Genomic DNA, 24,337 nt, shown 5'->3' on the forward strand with positions numbered 1-24,337 from the left:
CTGACAAATTCTGGCTAGCCTAGGATTATCCATATCAGGACGCAAGTATATGTAGGAGGACCATAAGTGAGCAAATAACCCCCACTTCCCAAAATTTTGAAAGGGTAAGGGACACTTCAACTTGATCTGGGTGACCTAGGCTAGCCCAATGTGGTCAGGTCTCAGAAGCTAAGTATGGTTGGCCCTGGTTAGCACTTGGATGTGAGACCACCACAGAAGTCCAGGGTTGCTACGCAGTGGCAGACCATGGAAAACCACCTCTGTTCATTGCTTGCCTAGAAAACCCTACAGGGTCACTGTAGGTCAGCTGTAACTTGACAGCACTTTCCACCACCAAGGGAGAGGTCAGCCTATCCTTCTCATCAGCTTTTGCAAACATTTAGAAACAAAGGGGAAAAATCTTTGCTGCTTTTGCATATATTCAGAGCATGGGTAGAATAAATGAACTGCTAACTTCATACCATGTTACGGGGACACACAGAAGCAGCAAGAGCAGTGGTGGGATCCAAAAATTTTAGTAACAGGTTCCCATGGTGGTGGGATTCAACTGTGGCGTAGCACCAATGGAGCTGGGCGGGGCACAACGGGGGCGTGGCCGGGCATTCCGGGGACGGGGCATTCCTGGCCGGGGCTGTGGCAAGGACGCAGCTGCTGCGCCGGTCCTTGGGCGGGAAACGAATACACGCAGGCGCAGGCTGCCACACACACCGGTGCACCTCCTGCTAGACTGCTTCAAGCTGTAAGTTTGATTTCCACAGTGAGCACAACACAACCAAAATATTATCTTGTTACATACAACTGCTCACATGGCAAGAGCATCCCTATAATTTGGCACAGGACAAGGAGATTTTTTTACTCAAGCGATATAGCAGAACTAATTGCAGCAGTAATTACAACAACAACAACAACAACAACCTTTATTTGGCATATAAAAATAGGTTATGCAGCAGTAATTTATAATGAATCTAGCTGTATTTATGAGAAAGGTTTCATGGAGCCTTCCATCCCTGGGTTCATAGCACTTAATTAAATTTCTGAGTTTATCCTTCAAAAATGAACTGACAGAAAAAAGAAAAGAAACAAACTCTTGTCAAACCATTTCAGCTTTCTGGGGGTTAAAGAAAACAGGACTGGGAAATGTCTCTGCTTGATCTCTACATTTCGACAGGGAGAGGTTCCCAAACCAAATCAAGCATCTATTAAGCCCCTTCCGCACATGCAGAATAATGCATTTTCAATCCACTTTCACAATTGTTTGCAAGTGGATTTTGCTATTCCGCACAGTAAAATCCACTTGCAAAGTGCATTGAAAGTGGATTGAAAGTGCATTATTCTGCATGTGCAGAAGGGGCCTGAGAGAGGAGCTGGACCCTTAGTTGGGTGCTCAACTGGTAAGGAAAAAAATTGAAGCTCCCTGCTTTATTCCCTTCAAGACCCTAGGATTTTTATCCCCAAGAAGGAAGTGGGCAGCAAGAAACACATCTGCAGGTGGCATAGTAGAATTATTAAGGCAGTAGTCTGGTCACAAACCTTCTATCATTCCATAATAATAAAATATAGATTACAGTTAACAAATTTGAGGCTACACAAGATGTGCCAGACATGGCTCCCTGCAAGATGTGGGGGGGGACCTCCCCCCCCCCCACCTACTCCTTGCAGGGATCAGTGGCTGGCATTTCCCTAAAAATGAGAAAGGAAAGAAAGCAGCCTTCACCATTTCGATGTAAGAAATATCAATATAACGTTTAAAGGGTGTAAAAAAAGGCAACCTTAAATCTTGGGTTTTGATGGAGAAATGACCCGCAAGTGGGCACAAGCAAGCGCACAAGCCAGACAGCAGGCAGTGGGGAACCTCATGTTCAAACAAGGAAATGCAAGGAGACCTGCTGCAAAGGCACTGTGGGGCTAGGAGTGTCGCAGAAAGCAGAGGTGTAGCTCCAAGGGGACCTGTGGGGGTGTGGCAAGGGCGTTGCAGGGCGGGGGCGGGACAGAGGCAAAGGACGCACCAGTGCACTGGGCGCTTTCTTCTTTTGTTATGCCTCTGGGCTGAAAAGTGCCCAATCATAATGGGCCAATATCTGTTAGTCTCTGACTAACCATGTTTTTGGTCTACTCAAACCCATTTCTAATAAATTAGACCTATAGAGAGAAGTTTGTAAATTATTTCCATGCTCCAAGAAGACTGAGGGTTGGTTGACAGAAAGTAATATATAAGACCAACAGGTTGAAGACAGATTTTCAGCCAGTAATTGATGATTACCAACTAAGTCCTGGCCTCTACTTTTAACAGCCCAGCTTCCTGTCAGAGCACCACATTTGGGACACATTTTGGAACAATGCAAAAGAAGGCTGAAAGAAAGCCTGATTGTATTTTTTCTAAGGGAGCAAAGTTAGTGTAGGGGCATAATTGGGCACCACTTAGGAGGATGAATGAAGGCCAATGAACTAGATCTCAACCCAGACGAGGCTGAGGTAGTGATGGTAAATGACAAAACTACTTGGGTGTCTTGAGGAATCAGCCTCTCCTTCAACTCAAAGGAGCAGATTCATAGATTGGGAGTGCTCCAGGCTCCTTCTCAAGGCTAAGGTCTCCTCTGGGATACACAGCACTTTTTATCATCTTTGGCTGATAGATCAGTAATGATTCAGCATGATTCATGCACAGATCACCTCCAGGTTAGATTACTGTAATATGGGGTGCCTTTGAGCAGGCTAGGAATTTCAGGTGGTGCAAAAGGTGGCAACCTGGCTATTATCAGGGGTGGGACTATGAACTATATCACATCCCCTCCTGAAGAATCTGCACTAGCTGCCCACATGATTCCTGGCACAATTCAAAGTGCTGGTCCTTATCTATAAGATCCTAAGCAGGGTTTTTTCCCCACTATTGGCACCTCACCCAAGGAATGCCCTTCCCTTGAAACTTGCTTGGTGCCTAATATATGCTTGGCGCAAGGCCAAAGCATTTCTTTTTATCCAGGCAATTAATGAATGGGGTGATCTTTCCAATTGCTTTTTTACAATCAGCTGCTAGCCTGAGGACTGTTATGTGGACCAGTCAGGCACCAAATGCTTTATTCTCGAGGTTTTAATGGGTCTTTATACTTCTTGCTTTTTACTGGCTGCTGTATAACTTTATATCATTATGCTTTTATCTTATTGTACATTTATAAGCTGCCTTGAGCAGCTCTTAGAAGCAGAGGAAGAAGAAGAAGAAGAAGAAGAAGAAGAAGAAGAAGAAGAAGAAGAAGAAGAAGAAGAAGAAGAAGAAGAAGAGGAGGAGGAGGAGGAGGAGGAGGAGGAGGAGGAGGAGGAGTTGCTTTTCTCTTCCTTTCAGTGGCTTACAATAGCCTTCCCTTCCCCCAACAGGAATCTTGTGAGATAGGTGGGGCTGAGAAAGTTCTGAGAGAACTGTGACTGGCCCAAGGTCACCCAGCAGACTTTTTGTGGAGTGGGGAATCAACTCCGGCTCTCCAGATTAGAGTCTGCCACTCTTAACAACAATATTATGCTGGCTGGTCTAAACGTCACACACACATATATACACATACCCACACACATTTCAAGGAAAACTGCGTTTCGAGTTCATTGCCAAAATCCCGGTCTCCTCCATACATTTGTTTCACCCGTCTTAAAACTTCTAAAAAGGGTTGTTTTTAGAATAGTGCAAGAATGTATCTCCACTGAACTTGTTAAAAATAATACCTGGCACTTGAAACTTAAATGACAATAAAACAATGGGGTGTGGCGGGGGGGGGGAGTGTCCCTCCAAGTAGAACTTCCTGGAGGAAGTCTGCCTGGCCAGTTCACTGATGTTGTTTCATTGCCAAATGAAGATTTAAAAAGAAAAAAAACCGCAAAACAGTTCAGTGTTGTGGAAAAGCCACTTATCTTACAGAATTCTGTTGATCTATGATGGTGAGATAATCCTTGACCGTATAAACCTTGTTTTAATGGACTTTTGCTTAGCATTTAGGAGCAGCAGTGGCGTAGGAGGTTAAGAGCTCGTGTATCTAATCTGGAGGAACCGGGTTTGATTCCCAGCTCTGCCGCCTGAGCTGTGGAGGCTTATCTGGGGAATTCAGATTAGCCTGTGCACTCCCACACACGCCAGCTGGGTGACCTTGGGCTAGTCACAGCTTTTTGGAGCTCTCTCAGCCCCACCTACCTCACAGGGTGTTTGTTGTGAGGGGGGAAGGGCAAGGAGATTGTAAGCCCCTTTGAGCCTCCTTACAGGAGAGAAAGGGGGAATATAAATCCAAACTCTTCTTCCTCTTCTTCATTTTGAATGATTTGTTTATAATGAGGGTTTTATAGATTTTGGGTATGTTTGGTGCACAGTGAAACTCACAGGATTTTTAAAAATTAGAAAAAGAGTATTCGCAGCTTTATATAAAAAAAGCAGCTAGCTCCTATAATTCTCAGGAGGAGCTCCGTATAACACAAAAGACTGCAGCAGAATAAAATATATCCTGTAATCTACCTTGTTTCTAAGTAATTTAAAAATCAACTCCTACTTCCTCAATCAAGAACAAAAAAAATCATTCATAGGTTATTTAGTTCAGTTCTTCTCCTTCCTAAAAACAATGTGATCAATTGCTGTTATATATTAAAATCTATCACAAAAAGAAAGAAATAGATATAAAATTCCTCTGCCTTTAAAACTCCTATCCTATCAGAACCATCCAGAAAATTCATTTCAACAAGGCACTGCTGCCACCACCAGGATGTTCAGAAATATGAACAATAAACAGAAATTTATTGTAAATAAATTTGCCAAACCTGTTACATTTAGATATTCAGGCTACAATTCAAGACAGAACCCCACATAAAATCTATCACTGGACACTTTAAGAAACCCTGACGTGAGAGGTATCTAGTGGTGGGATTCAAATAATGTAACAACCGGTTCCGGTGGTGGGATTCAAGTAATTTAACAACTGGTTGTTTACAAGCACCATTTTAACAACCGGTTCTGCCGAAGTGGTGTGAACCTGCCGAATCCCACCACTGCCCATTGTGCATTCTGGCTCCAAATAATGGGCCTGCCAATGATCACACGCCTAGGTCAGGCAACCTGAGTTAAGTGTGACAACGTACTACATGGGATACCTCCAGTGGTGGGATTCAGCAGGTTCCTGACCAGTGGTGGGATTCAAGTAATTTAACAACTGGTTGTTTACAAGCACCATTTTAACAACTGATTCTGCTAGTAGGAACCTGCTGAATCCCACCACTGGAGGTATCCCATGTAGTACGTTGTCACACTTAACCCAGGTTGCCTGACCTAGGCGTGTGGTCATTGGCGGGCCCATTATTTGGAGCCAGAATGCACAATGCAGCACATGTAGTTTCCAAAGACCCAATCTAAACATTATCCTGGTACAATAAGGACATTTTTTCCATTGCATAATGCACGTTCCATCGCACATCCTTTCCACTGCACAGCAGTCCTTTGCTGTACAGCATGGGTTCATTGGGCACCAGGCACTTTTGGTCCTGCAAGAACAATGGCCTTTTGAAGAGCCAAAGAGTGCCCAGCACATGAAGACCATCCTCTGTGGTAGAAGACCATTCCACAATTGAAGCAGAGGAACACAAGTGGAAAGGAAGTATATAGGATCCCCACCCCCACACATGAGTCAGTTCATATTACATGCCTGGCACCATGTTGAAATCAGGCCAGAGCTTTATTTGTTTATTTTGTTTGTTTCATTTACATATGGTCTTTTCCCCCATTGGTGACCAGAAGCCGCTAACATTGTTCTCCCTCTCTTCCATTTTATTCTTACAACAGCCCTGTGAGGGAGGTTAGGCTGACAGTGTGTGACTGGCCCAGTATCACCCAGCAAGCTTCCATGGCAGAGTTGGGATTTGAACCTGGGTCCAACACTTTAACCACTACATTTCCTCAAACTGACTTAAGATGATAAGAGTTCCATTGGCTTGCATCTGTCTTGATTGTGATTATAGCATTACCCAATAAATCTGGTCTCTGGAGACTTCCAGAGATGGCAAGACTGAACTAAAACTCGCAGAAAGACGTACATGCAGTGTCTGGTCTTTAAATTTTTCGGTGCTAATGTTTCAGGCATACCTGTATGTCTTTAAATGATATTTGCGGTCTCTTATCATGTGAGGCGCTCGGGAGAGGATTGCGTTCCGTAATACCTTTCCAGCTCTCAGGATTTTCTCTGATGGAACCTTAGAGGGCAATGAAGAAGCAAAAAAGGAAACAGTGAACACATGTTCAATTGCTATCATTTCTTAAAAGTCGAAATAGGACACCAGCCTTGGTTATGACAGTGCTCTTTGAATAAATATTCTTCCACAATGCTGGATGGAATTATTAAGATAAGATTTCCATTCTACAATGGATCTTGTAAGTTTTGCGCTACTTATATGTACCTATATAACTTCCTGCGATGTTGATATAAGAAGAAGAGTTGGATTTATACCCCACTTTTCTTTTCCACAAGAAGTCTCAAAGTGGCTTGCAACACCTTCCTTTCCCCTTCCCACAACAGACACCTTGTCAGGTAGATGGGGCTGAGAGAGTCCAGAGAGAACTGTGACTAGTCCAAAGTCACCCAGCAGACTTCACGTGGAGGAGTAGGGTATCAAACCTAGTTCTCCAGATGAGAATACACTGCTTTTAACCACTATACCATGCATACCACCCAATATAATGCCAAAACAGTGCCCTGGTTTGTAATGTTGCACAGGGATCAAGGCAACCCATTCTACAAATTTACATGCCAGTGCACTGAACTTCAGATTGGTGTTCAATTCCAACGTTCTGCAAGTGGATAAGAGACTCATCTGTCTTCCAAAAATGCCACCCAGCCTGTAACAATAAGGATGGGGCAGAGTTTTCTGACAACAGCCATGTCTTTCTCCAGGGTGAAGAGGAGACTTGAACAAAATTGGTTTCCAGGAAAGGTTTTGCAAACCAGCTAGATGAAAGGAGGATGTCCAGTTGCCTGACGAGCAAAGGACAGAATGGATGGCCAAGAAACCAGGGACCAGACAGGAGAAATTGCTTCCCCCTTCATCATAGCAACAAAAGGAGCCAATTGTACCCCTTGGGCAGTCAACCACCCCAGGTGAACCATCACTAGACATCTTTGAATACACTGTGGCTCAGTGGAAGAGCCTTTGTTTTGTATGCAGAAAGTCTTGCAGGTTCAATCCCCAGTATCTCCATTTAAAAAGGTCCAAGCAGTAGGTGATGTGAAAGACCAGTCTGCTGACCTAGATGGATAAAGTTTTTATCCTAAACAGTCGGATAAAGTATAAGGCAGCTTCACGTGCACGTCCAGTGCGATGGCCACTATTCTCCGATGTTTACTACAGATTTACTTGTCAAATGTGCATTGCTATCACACATGCACTCAAATCTGAACTGAACTGAGCTAAATCACCTCAAGCAAACAAAACAGAATAGGATTCTATAGTCTATTTAGGCTGGTGCTGCAGAGGAACCATGGAGGAATTTTTACCTATTCCTCTTCCCTCTATAGCAGTGGTGGTGAACCTATGGCACTCCAGATGTTCATGGACTACAATCCCCATTAGCTCCTGCCAGCATGGTCAATTGGCCATGCTGGCAGGGGCTTATGGGAATTGTAGTCCATGAACATCTGAAGTGCCATGGGTTCACCCCACAGCTCTATAGATTCCCCACATCATGCTCGGGCTTTGGCTCTTCTGAACAGGGCTACATGGGCTATTGAGGGAGTGGGTGATGGAAGTTGTTTGACATCATAGGCTCCAACTTGTGTGTGTTAAGGGGCGTCAAGTCGCTTCTCTCTCATGGCAACCCTTTGAATTAAGTTCCAAAACATCCTGTCCTTGTTCAAGTCTTGCAAACTGAGAGTTATGGCTTCCTTGATTGAGTCAATTCATCTCATGTTGGGTCTTCTTCTTTTTCTGCTGCCTTCAACTTTTCCTAGCGTTATTGTCTTTTTCAGTGATCTTTGTATTCTCATGATGTGATCAAAGTATGATAGTTTCAGTTTAGTCACTTTAGCTTCTAGGGTCAGTTCAGGCTTGATGTGATCTAGAACCCACTTATTTGGGGTTTTTTGGCAGTCTACAGTATCCGTAACACTCTCCTCCGACACCACTCTTTAGAAGAGTTTACTTTCTTCCTATCAGCTTTCTTCACTATCCATCCAACTCATACACCAGAGTATTTGATTCATGCACATCATTTGTAATGGGATCATAACAAGGGAGGGAATCACATGGCATAATTACCGTGATAGCATACTAATAACATCTCAATATTCCCTTTGTTAATTATTCCCATTTAACTAGCAGTCTGGGTCAGTAGTTTATCTACCACCCATTACCTCTGTAATGATTCTAGTTGGTCGAAATGGGATGTGATGCTCAATGAAAGGAGTCTGAAAAATAAAATTTAAGGGAAAAAAGTAACATAACAAAAAGAACAAAATAGATGTGGAAGCAGGTGGTTTAAAATAAAAGTAAATGAACATATTAATAACAACTGGAGTTTGAAGATGTGTCAACAATTCTCAGAGCCCAACTTTTCCTGTTGTAGGACATCGTAAGGTGGGATCTAACCTTCCGTAAATGGAAAAGAACATTCTACTTTCATGTGTACTTCCCTGACTTCCTCCAAGGGAATCTCAGGAATATCATGGGATATGGGTTAAGGGCTACAGCGAGAATTGCTGAAATCCCCCCAGATTCTTGTGCAAATGGAACAAGCAACATACAGTGCAGAAGCTCATGCAAGAGCAGAGGAGCCTATTTATTCTGATTCCGATTTCCTTCTAAAAACCCCATGTATTCAGCTCTATTCCTGAGGGTCACCTGGTTTTTGGGAGAATGGCTGCCAGCTTCAGGTTGCAAAATTCCTGGCGATTTCAGGGCACAGTCTGAGGATAAGCTCAGCCGTGGATATGAGTGTGATGTCATAGAGTCCCACCCACTCCCCACCCCCAAACCGACATTTTCAGCAGAGGAATTGATCTTGATCTTTTGTAGATCAGTTGTATTTCTGGAAGAACTCCAGGCCTCCACCAAAAGGTTGTTAACCATTCTTGGGAGTAGTTTTACAGGAGTCATAAGGGTTGCTCTGAAAAGATCACTTCTCCAACTTGATCATTCATGGAGGGATGGAATATAGTCTACTTTAAACCTTTCCCTAAAAGCTGAAAGATATAAAACAGACAAATGCGCAGACAAGATACTCAGGCTGATTATACACCGGCAGCCTGCCCCCGCAGCAAGCGTATGTTTCTTGAGGGTTGATATTCTTGTACTAATGCCATTAAATTTGTGTCGCTGGAGATCCCTGATGCCATGCAGTTTGCATGAGTAGGGAGGTTGCGACGTTTTTTTCTTGCTGTGGAAGTTCCCTCCTTTCCTCCAAAAGCAAGAGCAAGGGATAGTTTACGTTTTAAAAAAACCTTTAAAGGTAATACTGGTAATACTTTAAAGGTATTATTCTGTATGTGCGGAAGGGGCCTTATTGACACAGAAAATTCCTCATAGCTTCATCCTTAGTTTGTTCCTCTCTATTGCATATCTTGTGGTGCTCGCCTTGCAATTCTTGTCCCCAGTTGTTTTGTGCAGGTGCCCATGGCCCTGACCTTGACACTGGTAGGACCTTAATTCTGGCTCCCTTTCTTGCCACTTGCATCCTTTGTCTCAAGCCCACAATTCTATTCACACTTTTATAACATTGAGGATTCCTGCAAATGCCTTTTTTGTGGTTGCAATTCAAGAATGCTGGGAAGATGAAGCCGGTAAGGCATACAGTAACTCACCTGCTGAAACTAGCTTTGGAAATGATATAGATACAACAGAATGGGTAAGTCATCTTTTCTGTCTCCATGGTTGTGTCTGGGATGTTTGACATAAGCCTTTGATAACGCTATACATGATCACTGTTCTGACATGCAGATCTTCTACATGCCCGCACAAGGAGAGATGCAAAAATCCTGTTTTGTATCTGATGGAAACCTCTAGAGCAGTGTTTCCCAACCTTTTCAACATCACGGTACCCTTGACCTCGCTCTTCATATCTCAGGGTACCCTTCAGGTTTGTTTGATTTTTTTTTTGCATTTTTTAGGGTTTTTTCCGTTTTTGGCCTGTAGGTGGGGGGAGTGGCAAGCAGGAGGAGGGGAGGGGAGGGAAAGCAGCGTTGACAGTCATATTGTTTGTCTAAATTCGGCATGGATTGGGGGGATTTAAAGGGAGAGGTCCCTTTAAATCTACCCCCCTAATCCACGCCGAATTTAGGCAAATAAAACAAATGCTGTTTTTCAATGTTGTTTAAAGAGAGTCCATGAGGCTTCCAACCCCCCCCCCCTTCAAAATCCATTTGATTCCATTGGGGGGGGGGCAGGCGGTAGCATTGTCATGGTACCCCTGGGACGTGCTCATGGTACCCCAGGGTACCATGGAACCCTGGTTGGGAATCACTGCTCTAGAGACGGAATATACAAAACACTACCAGTAATTGTTCTCCCCTGTACTGATACCATGAACAAAGCCATACCAGATCACCACAGATCAACCCAGTCCATTTAATCAGTGCTTCAGAACCAGCACTGAAAATCAGTGCTTACCTATATAGGCTTATATCTCAGCTCATTCTCTAAAATTTATGATTTTTTATTTAAACAAAATATTTAATTCATTTATATTCCACTGTTCTCCCCAATGGAGGACCAAACTGGCTTACATTATTCTCCCTTCCTCCATTTTATCCATATGACAAACCTGTGAGGTAGATTAGGTTGAGGACATGTGATTGGCCCAAGGTCACCCAGTGACTTCAATGGCACAATTGGGAACGCAAATCCAGGTCTTCCTTGGAGTTACAGTCATCAGGGAGCTTTTACACTTGCAAGGTGCAACACTCCCATCTGCTGTTTCAGATGGTCAATATGAAAAAGTCCCTATTTTAGAGGGAGTTTGCTTATGTGGAATAGGGGAGATTGAGAATATTGAAAATGTCTTGCTTTGCTGCCCTTTTGGGGGGATATTTGAACCAATCTAATGAATCCCCATCTTAATAGTAATCTAAAGAATATGTATTCAGCTCAGGCCAGATTTTTTTCTGGAATACAGCACCCCAACCATTAATTACAATTGCTAAATTCTGCAATCACTGGAAAAATCTGTCAAATGCACTGGCACACAGATGTCAAATAGTATTTATTGAATTTAAGAATTCTCTTGGTTTTAATATTTGTAAATTACATTTTATTGTACTTTATTAAATTTAACTTATACCTATTTTATCATTCTGATCAACAATTTTAAGTAGTGTTTTAACTGAGTATGCTAGTCTTTCACCATATAATAAAACTGATTGATTGATTGATTGATTGATTGATTGATTGATTGATTGATTGATTGATTGATTGATTGAACACAGATGACCCAGATACTAGTCTGATGTTCTTAACCACTACACTACACAGCTCAAGGAGCATTTAGGTGGGAGTTTGGTTACCAATATCAATATCCCAGGCAAGACTACCTAGATGATAATCTTTTTTTCCCATTCATGTGAATGGTCTTCAGACTAATATCAAGAGCAAATTTTAATTTCAGATTACCATTTGGTGAAGGATTAAGCAAAAAGGGGGAGTTTTTATTTTAATTTGTCACGTTATTTTTAATTTTGCAAGGTTATGCCGTCTGGTCTTCTGGGACCGAGCAGGATACAAAATGAAATTAATTGCTTTAATTACTTTTCGGGAGACAAATTACCTTCCTCAAAAAATGGTTTTTAGTCTACCACATGAATGCTTTTCCAATTCCACAAGTGATCAGAAGTTCCAGAGATAGTGTTTGGACAGGGTATTGTCCCTTGTCAGGGAACAATACGGTAGTCTGACAATATCAGCTGGTTTATGAAAATACAAGTTCACATTCTCTTGTTCTATAATTTTTGTTCAAACCTGGGGTTTTTCTCGGATTTGCAGTCCTTCCCCAATCAGTACATGGCCCCATTATACAGTTCTTTTGACCTACATTCTATTGAGAATTGCGTGTGTATGTTGCGTCAAGTTGCAGCCTACTTATGGCACCCCAGCAAGGGGCTTTCAAGGCAAGTGAGAAGAAGTGGTCTTCCATTGCTTTCCCCTTTCCTTCATTAGGGGTCTTCTATCTGTTCAGAATTAGATATACGGAATTTAACACTGAAATATGCTTGTTGGGTCTCTTTTTTGGATTATTTTTTTTCTCCATGAGTTCCACCATTATTTTCTAGAGTTGTGGTTAACTAACTTGCTCCCTCCCCAGTTCTGCACACTACCCGAAGCCTACTCAGTTCATCTTGACAGAGTTCCTAGACGAAAGGGGAAATTTTTTTGATTGTGCATCAGAGATTTTTTTTTAAGTTGCGTATCTCTAGCTCTTGCAAATTAAATATCTTGATACCAGGTGGATGGAATGTTTTCCAATACCAGTTTGTTCAAAATGGAAAACAAAAAGGGATTTTTACAGGCCAGTCCAGATCGTGGTGGGGTGTGTGGGGGCTCTGTGGCAGTTGGGGATGGCATGGCAAAGGCAGCACTGTGGTGCCTCCAAAGGGGTGGAACGGGAGGAACGGGAGGCATGCCTGAATAGTAAGGTGACCAGATGGTCACCTTTGTGAACCAAGACGGGGGGGTAGGCGGCCGTGCGCGCAGCTGCAGGAGCGCACTGCCTTCTGGGGCAGTGAGCAGGCGGGAAACAGCAGCGTCCCCAAAGGCCATGCTCCTGCGGCCGCGCGCGGGAGGCTGCCGCACTGCCTTGCGCCCCAGAAGGCAGTGCGGCAGCCTCCCAAAAATCGGGACAATTGAAATAACCCGCGGAACGCGGGACAAATTGTTTGAAGGCGGGACTGTCCCACCAAAAGCAGGACGTCTGGTCAGCCTACTGAATAGCCTCATAGATTAAACAGGTTTATGCTACAATTTCCATTGGCATAAATCCGTGGCTGCAGAGCGGGGTGTTCCCGAGCTAGAAGCCTGGTGGAAGCCTACTAAAGTCAGCTTCACCCGCAGGAACACCTGGGGCCCACCCCCTGCTGCACCTACATGTTCTGCCACACCCGTGTAGTGTCTAATGGCAGCCTCTTCTGGGTTTGGAACCTCCCACAAGGCTTCCCTATCTGGATTAGGTCCTTAGTTCCGGAAAGGATTCAGACGGTTGCACTTGGTTCGCCAGTCTGCTAAGGACCATTCCAAAATATCCTATCACTGATGAACAAGCCAGTCCATGAATAATGAACTGCCCATGTATTTTATAAAGAAAGCTCCAAAACAACAGACAAAAGGGGCTGTGATTTCCAAAATACTGTTGCAAGTCTAATTTTGAAGCATCCAAACACCTCTGACATTAGCTCCTAGAGCAGAAAATACAGTTTGTGTCTCTCATCCACCGCCATTCAGAGAGAACACATATGCCAGCCGCCATCACATGGAACATTAGAAGATGCAGGAGGATCAACAAAGGTAAGAGATGTCCAGTTGACCGTTAGAAATCTTAAAGATGTTCATTAAAAAGTTCCATTGATTTCAGCGGACCCTTGAGCACTGAGTAGCGACAATTTACCTAATGAACCCTATTGAATTCATGGCTGAGAAAGGAATAAAGTTCGGTGTGGGTCTTTATTTTTAGGGAACATTTGTTAGTCAGACAGACCTATCTGTTTTTATTGGCATTCTGAGTGACTTCTATACTGTTCATTTATTCTGAACAGATCAAATTTAGCTTATTTTTTTTAACAAATCCAGAAATATGTGTGCTGTGTACAACACATGTTTTGGGGCTGGAATCTTTTCTCCAGCGTTATTTGTCACAGTGGAAAACTTTCAGCGTGTAATATACTGCTATTAACCTCCACCCCCCAAGTGTTTATTTTCATGCCAGAGAAGGATGAAGCAAGAAGGACCATAGTCTTAACAAAAAAAGAATAAAAACAAACCTATGTCTGCAAGGACAGTAAAGGTTAAAAAGATGCACTAAAAAGATCAGCTTCTCAAAGGATGAAGAGCAGACAGACGGGAAGCGGCAGACATAAATAAGAAAGAACAAACTGTTTTCTTATGCAACAGCTATTTTAATGCTCAATATTGGGCTTGTAAGAGAAACGTATGGTTCCTGCATTTCTTTTCTTCCAGGACTGATCACTGTGGGTGGGTGGGTGATAAGCTAAACTGTGTAGAAGGGAGGGTAAAACCTCCCCCCGCCCCGATTAGAGCACCATACTGTAGCTATTTCCATAAGATAATACAGGGAAACCCAGCATCATACCTAATTTGTCTTTAATGTGAACGGAATATGCCAAGGCATTACTTCTTATTATCCAACTCTGGGCTCTCAATTTGCAAGCATACTGATTCTCTGACCCTCAGAAACAGGAAACCAATACACCAATCAAGAGTCGCCCCTCTCTAAAATGTTAAAATACAATAAAAACCCAAGCTACACAGATTAACCCAGAAATATTCATATCCCTACTAAATAAGTTACTGAGAAAAAATGCATTATTATGTTTAAAGTGTTTTTGGTGTGGAAGAAAATAAATGATCCTGAATAAATGACTCCTGAATTTAAAATAGAAGAAAATATTCTAAGGAATTATGCCACCTAATGCTTTAATGGGATCACTGCAAAACACGCTTTCTTATTTAAAACTTTGGATTTGTTGGACAAGCATTTAATGTGCTGGATATTTTGCTAGCATCTTCCCATGTCTGTCACTTAGAACCAATGTAAATATGAATGGGATGACTGCTTGTGGCTACATCATGCAAATGGTCTTATACTGTGCTACCTATACTCCATTCTACATGGTTGAAGTTTTTACGCAAAAGCTGTTGCTGTGGGAAGTGTCCAGACTATAATATTTTACAGATTCCCCAGAGCAAGCTTATGCAAAACATGTAGGAATCTTTAAGTAATATTTATTCTCTCACTGTACCAACTGTCTTATTTGTTTGCTGAAGGTTTTTTTAAAAAAAAACTGATGCTGCAGCCTCCATTGAATAAGGGGATGTTATCACTAATACAACATCAAGAAAACCTGAAGTCAGAGGTTTGTCACTGGAGGAGAGAATCAGCAAAACAGCCCCCATAACAGTTCTGCAGGGGTGGAGCAAGGGGGAACTGCGCCCAGGGCATGCACGTACCCTGCGCCCCTGCCACAGCGCCTCCCGCCCCGGAATGCCCCCACCTCGCCCCCACTGCAGCGCCGTCCGGGGCATCATTCCCCCCTGTCCCATTACCGTTACGCCACTACCCTTCTGTCAGTGAAAAAGGCAACTAATGTTTCCATAAACAGACGCATTTCACACTTCTTCCCATTCCCAAGAGTAGCAAAAGAAAATGTGATTTACCTTGTTGCAGTGTTTTGAGATTGAACACAAACTGCTACTAGACATATTATCCTTGTCAGGCATCCCTACAAGGAAATATGGAATGTGTCAGAATAAGACTGCTTGAGGATAAAATTTGCTATCAAAGATTATTCATTCATAGAACAGGACTACGTAAGTATTCCTGCTATTCCAAGGAGACCTTTCTAAAAAATTTTTTTCAAAGGAGTCCTTTCAGTTTTGCTTTAACTTTCCCCAAGGATTTCTCAGCATTATATAATGTTAAATCTTAGGCTCTCTATAGGTGAAAATAGAAATACCTACCAATTAAGCAGCCATTCAGTAAAATAATTAAATATTGGTTCGCAATCCCAAAACAATTGTCGTTTACTTGTGCTACATGGCATAATTGCCTTCATCACTAAGAATGATATGAAGTCTAAGGGCCAAACTTAGACAATCATGGAAGATCCATGATCTTGCTAGAAGCTTCTCTGGACTCAGATATGGGAACTGGAGAAATTCTGAAACTCTTTGTCCTCTTGGTTATTTTCCCAGTGCAAAATAGACTCAACTGTACATTTCTCCTTAGACAGCAAACAGCAGTCTGCAGGAGATTATTTGCATCAGGGAAACTGTATGAGGGGGAAGATCATGGATTTCCCTCTTATTAGCAGTTTGAAGCTCAGACTTGGCTTTCTGTCTTTCTCAGCAGGAAGGCAACAGGTGACACCTCTGACCAAATGTGCCGCACTTTGGGCTGATTAAAAATCTGCACCCCATTTCCAATGCAAATCTGGCCTTGACATGACTTCCTTTAAAACAACAGTCACAAAAAAAGTGGTGTTTCATCCCTGTTGTGGGTAGCTTTTGTTCCTAGATCTAACATTTCATCCACAGAACCAGCTAGTGGTGGTCAGGCTGCTCTTGTGGTATTTGGATGGGATGAAGAGAAGCTAGTGAAGTTAATGTGAAGTCAATGAAGTCATGCTCCCCAAACAGAAAGCCAGAAAAACTCCAACCCATAGACTTTCAAACCTTAGTTCTACTTACTGTCATTGTTGGAGCCCGTTTCCATAACACCATAAGGAGGAGCCAGAAGTCCTGACATATACTGACGATATTTCTGGAGGGAAAAGAGAAAAGGACAGACATCACAGAGTTATTAAAATACTTTAAATTTAAATACTTTAAAAATACTTTGGAGCCTTCTACGATTTCCCAATACACTACTATTTTTGCAAAAGTTCTCTCCAGTCTCAATGTTCTCAAAACCTACCACAATATCATTATTTTTTACATACTCCTGCCACAGTCCATCTATATTCCCCTATGAGAACAGCAGGTTGGATTCTATGAATTTCTTTCTACTAGATAGGATCCTATGAATCTCTTTGGCTCAGCCTGCTAAGGCTGTCCACCAATGGAGAATGACTTTTTCAGATGGAAAAGCCTTCCTCTGATAGTTTATCTTTGTTGAAAGAAGTTGTATGCCAATAAAGGCTTGTTGTTGTTATTGTTGTTGTTGAAAGAAGTCTTTCTCTGTTGGAGGAGGGAATCTAAAGACCCAACGTAATTGAAAAGAGTCAGGATTCAACCCAATGGGATATTTATACTCTAGGGGGGAAAACAGAAGTACATAGAGGTACAACACTTGCAAAGTGTACATGGAATGAAACAGAAAGCAAATGCCATTTTCTGTTGCAAAGACATTAAATAGTACTGAATTATTTTAGTGCCCGTAATAATACACTGGTCTTGTTTCATATCCCTAGATAGGACACATTATCTCAGTTTATGGATGGGTTTTTTATTTTAGTGAAAGATATAGACAGAGATTTGTCACAGCTCAATTACTACCAGTAGATAATGGCACACTGTTTGTGGAAGAACTTCTCTGAACCTATGTATTGATGTGATGTACAGTAAATCATCATAATTGTAAATGGTATCATCTCCTTGATAGATCTCATCAGTGAGTGCTTGTGCAGTGCAGACATAATCAATATAGCCCCTAGTTCATGTAACTTTCCATCAAGTGTTTCAGTCATATCCCAGTAACTGGGAAAGAAAGAATACAACAAAACAAAGGCAACATTCTTCTAATTTCATATACATCTATACACATCTCCTAAGGTGCTGATAAATCATATGATACGATTGTTATATTAATGAACATATAAATTTACCTTTTTTCATTTTAATATGTTTGTGCAAAATAGAACATAACCAATCAAAGCTTTGATTTTACTCAACTCTTTTCTAATATTTCAGTAATTGGGGTCCAGTCGCACTTTCTGTATAAAATCCTCGCCGTGCCCCATTCTGTCCCCTATGCAACCCTGTGCTTAGAAACAGGCCAGCACTGGCTGGAAACTCTGGCCTGGTGCTGTACATTCAAGTTTTGGGCCAGGATTTGTTTTAATCAGGATGAACTGGACTATACATCCCAGGGACTCACCATTCTCCACACAACTCAGTGGTGGGTTAGAATCGAAGCCAAACTCAATGAGCTGGGCATCCCCTTGGAGGACCTGCTAATGTTGAGCAGGAGGTTTATGGGGTTGTCAAAGAGAGTTTCGACAGATGCTAGAGGAAGCTAATAAAACCTGTTCCCCGATCTCCCTGGGAATACCCTTGGATAGGTTAACTGTAGCCCGGTATCTTTATCTCCTGGTTGAGGCCCGGTGGCGTAGAGCAATCACCTTAGCTAGGTGTAATGCCCTGCCTTCTTCCCTTAGTCTTGGACACCACCTTGGAATTCCACATAAAGACAGGAAATGCCCGTGTCGTGTGGGCTCTGTGGAAACAGTATCTCATATGCTGCTGAATTGTCCCTTCTATGAGATAGAGAGGAAGAAGCACATAATTCCTTTCTTGCAAGGGAATGAAGGTATTACAGATAACCAGAAGGTTATATATCTTTTAAATAGCCACAGCTACGAGTTGTTGGTAGCCGTGGCTAAAAAATTTTATGCCGTTACTTTAACTCGCCCAAAGTTGTAAAGGCTGTTGTTACCTTGTGGTGTTGATGTTCATGTTGATGTTGAATTATTTATATGCCATTAAAGGTATTCGATTCTATTCGAATATGAGCATATATATTTCAGTAATTGGAGATTACAAAAAAAGTTTTTAAAAACCTTGCTGATGATTTCCTCTATGCAAGAAAAATCATTTAACCATAAAACCTCACTCACAATGCAGTTGGAATGAAGAACATCATATTCTGAATTTGCAGCAGGATGTATTCACATAAGCCGTGATCCAGAAATAAAACAAATTTCTAGAGGCATCTCATCACAACATTCACCAACCTAGTTTAGCCCTGACCTGGACAACCCAGGCTAGCCTGATCTCAGGAGATCTTGGAAGCTAATCAGGATCAGCCCTGGTCAGTACCTCAGCGGGAGACTATCAAGAAATTCCATCCTCTGAAGATGCCAGCCACAGATGCAGGCGAAACGTCAGGAGAAAATGCTACTGGAACACTGCCCTATAATCTGGAAAACCCACAACACCCTAGTTCCAGGGTTACTACACAGAAGTGGGAAATGGTAAACTGCCAGTGAGTATGCCTTGCCTTGAAAATACTACAGGCCCCCAATAAAATGGCAGTCCAGTTTACATAGATGAGTCTGAACCTGGCCCAGAAGTAGGGGTGTGCATGCAGTAAACCTGAACCCCAAACCCCTGGAAAATACCTTTTTGGTATTTTTTTGAGGGGGGGATTCTCTCGAAAAAAAATGGCAGTGATTTAAGGAAGCTGAAAAGCCTTTTCCCCAAAATATTGAATTTTTTTTAGCATTTGGCTTCAGCCCTGCTGCTATTTTACAAAAAGACTGGGAACCCCTCTCCCCCTTCCACCCTCTCCCCCTAACTTACCTGCCGGATGGATAGACCCAGCATTAGACTCTGGGCCTCTGCCTCACCCTCAGAAGTCCATGTGGACTTGAGAGGTGGCAGCACACATCTCCACATCCTGCGTCCTCTCCAGCTGCGGTTTCCAGCTCAGGGTTGGGAAATGAATGGAGTTTTAGGTGGAGTTCTAGGTGGAGGAGAGACTTCGGTGGGGTATAATATCATAGAGTCCATCTTCCAAAATGGCCATTTTTTTAACATAAACTATTTTCTGATGCCTGGAGATCAGCTGAAATATCAGGGAATCTCCAGCCGCCACTTGAAGGCTGGCAACCCTATCTCCAATCCAGTGCTGGGACAGATGCCAATCCAACTATCCAGCTGCACCTCTGGGTCACACCCTGGCCACAGGTTTAATCCTACTCATGTTGGCAGGGCTGAGTCCTCAACCCTTCCCTCTACTCTCAAAGTGTCCCCTCCTGTCCCACTAAATGTTTACCCATCATTTTCAACATATTGTGACCTATGACACATGCCGTGCTTAGCACCAAGGCAGTTTGCTCTGCAGTGGGGTCTCTTGACGTTTACACACAAGAAAGTGCCCCACTGATAGCTCAAAGCCAAGCTGCCATTTTGCCTGTCCCTGCTTCTGTGTTGTTCCCAGGTCAGTAGAATGCCGCCTTTTTGCCACCTGGGGGGGGGGGGCGTGCTTTACTGTGCTATTACTCCTGCAATATACTGTGTGTGTCGTTTTTTAAAGGTAAACTGATTCCCGGGGAATGCCTGCCAAGGAGTGGGCAGAACAGCTCCTGCGTGAGCGGGGGAAGGTGGTGAGGAGCAGAAAACAGACCCAAGGGAAACAGACACTGGTCTGATTCGTTGTTCCTTTGCAGGCAGAAGAAACATCGCATTTTGCCTGCTTTCAGAAAACGCAGGGATTATTGGATCTGTAGTGCAAATGAGTTTGAGAGGGGGGAACATGGGTACAACAGAAAATCTGACTCAAAAGGAATGTACACTCACTGCAGGGCAGACCTCAAGTATATAATAAACCTGTATTACATCTCATTGAGTTAAGCCTTCCTTCTCAGGGTTCCACACAACATAATCTCTGGTGGCTACTTTTGTCACTACCGTGTTTTAGATTTGTCTTGCCATGAACAGGAAAGCTACCCCATCTACCTCACATGGTGGTGGTGGTTGTAAGGATAAAATGGAAAAGAGGAGAACCTTTGGACAGAGGAGTATCAAGTGGAATAGCCAGGGTACCTTTTGAAAGGGGAAGCCCTCAGCCACCCAGTCCCCTCCCCACCAAGGACTCCGCTCCATCCTAGATGGGTTCACTTTAAACTGCAGGCTCTGCCTCTGAAGTCCATATGGACTTTAGAGGCAGAGCTCATAGTTAAAACCAGACCCAGCCAGGGTCACAGTTAAAACCAGACCCAGCTTTAAATTGCAGGCTCTGCCTCTGAACTCCATATGGACTTTTGAGGCAGAGCTCACAGTTAAAACCAAACCCAGCCCAGTATCAAAATCAGGCTTGGCCTGGCTGGGTCCAGTTTTATACGGCTGACTCCACCCCTGAAGCTCTACCTCCAAAGTCAGGTGGACTTTGAAGGCAGAGCCAGCAGTATAAAGCTGGACCCGGTCAGGTCAAGTCTGCAGTTCAATGCTCGACTTAGCCTAGCTGGGTTCTGTGTTATACTGTGGACTCTACCTCCAAAGTTCACATACACAGTTTAACACTGGGCCTGGACCAGCTGCAGAGGAGGGAGGGAGGAGAGAGGTTTTCAGTGCTTGCCTAGGCACTGTTTTCCATAGATATGTCCCTGTATTTGGAAGCTAACTTTGGGACCTCACTGAGGAGAAAAGTTGCATATAAGCACCTAAATAAATAAGGCCCGGCTGGAGGATACATAAATTCTCTGGCCAATAAGTTAAAAAATGTCATGACCACAATGCTTCACATTCTTTCTCTGAATCGTAGCAAACAAGGTAATTTAAAAGAACTTATATCTGTTGCAGCATTTATTTTGATCCATCTTTCAAGCACGAAGAAACCTAAGTTCTTGCAGCTGTTTGTAAATTAATTATGACCTTCACTTTCTGCATAATTCTTAATTCTTTGATGAATTCTAAAATTACCACAGTCTGTAAGCATTCCTCAGTGCATTCCTAAGCTGAGTTCAATGCACCCAGAAGGATGTAGCTTTGCTTAGGATTGTACGTCTGACCCGTTATCTCTAAATTTCTTTTCCGGACCAATATTCACATGTAGAAGGGCCCACCTTATTTGCAACAAATCAGTCCTCTTTGTTCCCCTTTTTCAATAATTATGTAATGTATTCTGGAAGATTATTTCAGTCTCCAAGGGCCAAGTAATGTGTCAAACACATTTTATAATTATTCTCAGCTAAATTAACGTTAGCAGACGTCTTCAACCCAACTTCCCACATATATTTCCAAATAGGTACCTCAGATCTTTATCCCACACATCACAGTAGCTAGTTTTTATATTCTGGCAGAATGCAGTTTAATAATAAGTTGATTAAATTAAGATGGCTTCTGTGGCAACTATGGGGTGAGGGAGAGGAGGGTCAGTCTCTGAGGTAACCGCCTACTGGGATGACCAATCTCCTACTCTGGCCTCTTCTATAGGTTTGTTAAAACTCAACAAGCAAATAGGTTCTTTAAACGGCAACAAAACAATAAAAAGGGAGCTTTGAATAAAGGATTGGTAGCATGTAAGCAATGTATTCCCTAAACATCTCTTATCCAAGATCCAAGGCTGTATTTACATGTGAGGCTTTCCTGCTTCCTCTCTCTCACCCCACAGCCACCACATCTTCCTGTTGGTAACTTCCAATATACCAGTGGTGGTGAACCTATGGCACGAGTGCCAGAGGGGGCACCTGGAGCCCTTTCTGTCGGCACGCACACACAGAGTTCATCACCACACACACACACATCTAGGCTGGCCTGGGCCGCTGGGACAATGCCCCACAGCAAGCAGGGAGGACTCGGCTGGCGAGTCTGGTGCCTGTGCTCTGGGTGGCTGTTGCCCAAGGAGGGGGGGCAGCGGAGGCGGAGATGCTAGAGAGGTGCAGAGCAGTGCGTGCGGGACTTGCTGGAGGCTAGAGCAGGCTGGCCCCTGCTTGAGCGGGTGGGGAGGAGGCAGAGGGGTGAGGTGGAGGCGCTGGAGCAGTGCAGGGCAGAGCAGTGGGTACACGCAGGACTAAAACGTCAGTATTCAGGTTAAATTGCCGTGTTGGCACTTTGCGATGAATAAGTGGGTTTTGGGTTGCAATTTGGGCACTCGGTCTCGAAAAGGTTCGCCATCGCTGTAATATACTATTCTTAATCTCAAATTTCCTTCTCAGATGACTCTTATGCCCCTTCTTACATGCAGAATATAGCACTTTCAATGCACTTTTACAATTGTTTGCAAGTGGATTTTGCTATTTCGCACATTGAAAGTGCATTATTCTGCATGTAGGAAGGGGCCTTAAAGATGTGGATGGATTTAAATCCTGTCTCACCCACTTTTTCCCACTGCTGATTCGATCATTGCTGGTCTGGCATCCAAAGGAATAAGCAGAAGAATTCAATTCTTAGCCCCCTAACTTTTTAATTGGTTGTCAATTGTGTCTTCTAGAGATTGCAAAGATCAGAGTTTAACCCTCTTTGCTTCAGTGAAAGAAAATGTCCATTCTTTTGTATGCAAATGATGTGGTTTTTACTATCTCTGAAGAAGGGCTTCAGGAGGCTGTTCAAACTTGGTGACGTCTGTAAAAAAAGAGTTGCGAAGTATTATCCACACCAAGTCAAAGGTGAAGGTTTTTGCGGGAATGTCACACATATTCCTGTGGTCAATGGACTGTACTCCTACTGATTAATGAAAGCACTTCAAGATTTTAGATATATCTTTTGTGAAACCAGGGGCGGAGTAAGGGGGAACTTCGCCCAGGGCATGTGTGTGCCCCACGCCCCTGCCATACACCTGTCCGCCCCCGCCCTGCCCTGTCTGCCCCCACCCTACCTCCACCACACCCTTACCATGCCCCCCAGGGGGGCACACCTGGTGTGTCCCCCCACGCCCCCTTGGAACTACACCACTGTGTGAAACCTGAGGGTTCTCCTGAAGGGCCTACTTGGAAATCGTAAAATCCACATACTGGAGTCTATTCTAAAATCCTGTCACACTGAAGAAGGCTTTTTATTGGTCCTGCTCGGAAACTGGATCAGACCATAGCCCAAGCTCTATATAAATTTCCGGCACCCATCTTAGCCAATTCGACTACATGCACAGCTAAGAAAATCATTTTCATTCTTGAAGATATAGATCTATATATTACATACATGTAAACCCTAAATGTTTGGACTGCCAAGAAAATACATGCAAACATGGTGTTTGAAATTTAAAGTCTATCGCTTGTAATCTGCAAGATGCAAACACCAATTCTACTTCATATGTCAGGATGCAATTACTTAAAGATCAGGCTTTGCATCTGGAGCAAGTACAAAATATCACGGAATTAATGAAGTGAAGGTTCCAGTCTTGTTTAAAATGAATGAAATGTGAAAGTTTTTATGTCACTTTTAATAGTAGGAGACCCTGGGAAATGTAGTTCCCACCAGAACAGGAAGGCTTGTTCTCCAGCCTGCTCGATTTTCTAAAGTAAGTGTGGGGGGGGGGGCGCCGCAGGGGGGCGGGGCAAAGCGGGAGGGGCTGGGGGGATTTTGTGCCCCCCACATGACCCAAATTCATGCACCTGGTGCGTTGCGCACTCCCCCCACCTCCTGGGAGCTTCGCCGCTGCCGGGAGGCAATGACAGGGGAAGGACTCGGCCTTTATGCCCTGTTGTTGCTTCTTCAGAGAAACTGGTTGACAACTGTGTGAGAAGGGACGCTGGACTAAAGGGACCAATGGTCAGATCCAGCAGGGCTCTTCTTATGTTTTTATGTAATGCTATTTTCCAAACAGGAGTTCCTTTATCCCTCATTTGACCTATAATTAGAGGAATCCATATGCGGCAGTTTAAAAAAGGAGTTTTAGCAGTTACTGAATGATCCCTTTCTCCTTGATTATCTTTGAAGGTCAGCAACCAGCATCTTATTA

At 43.2% G+C, this 24,337-nt stretch overlaps 1 protein-coding gene across 4 annotated transcripts in view; it reads right to left on the reverse strand.

The window, feature by feature from the left end:
* The window catches only part of RAPGEF4 (Rap guanine nucleotide exchange factor 4), a 206,971-nt gene that overhangs the window by 72,769 nt on the left and 109,865 nt on the right, over window positions 1-24,337 (reverse strand). For 2 of the 4 annotated variants that reach the window (XM_048484158.1, XM_048484160.1), the window contains 4 exons: window positions 16,411-16,483; window positions 15,379-15,443; window positions 8,358-8,411; window positions 6,098-6,204 (listed from right to left, as the gene is read on the reverse strand). In XM_048484158.1, the coding sequence (XP_048340115.1) occupies window positions 6,098-6,204; window positions 8,358-8,411; window positions 15,379-15,443; window positions 16,411-16,483 (299 nt within the window). The remainder of the gene's footprint in view (window positions 1-6,097; window positions 6,205-8,357; window positions 8,412-15,378; window positions 15,444-16,410; window positions 16,484-24,337) is intronic. The other 2 variants (XM_048484159.1, XM_048484161.1) reach the window with 2 other exon arrangements.

This window comes from Sphaerodactylus townsendi, linkage group LG02, assembly GCF_021028975.2.
Source record: "Sphaerodactylus townsendi isolate TG3544 linkage group LG02, MPM_Stown_v2.3, whole genome shotgun sequence".
NCBI lineage: Eukaryota > Metazoa > Chordata > Lepidosauria > Squamata > Sphaerodactylidae > Sphaerodactylus > Sphaerodactylus townsendi.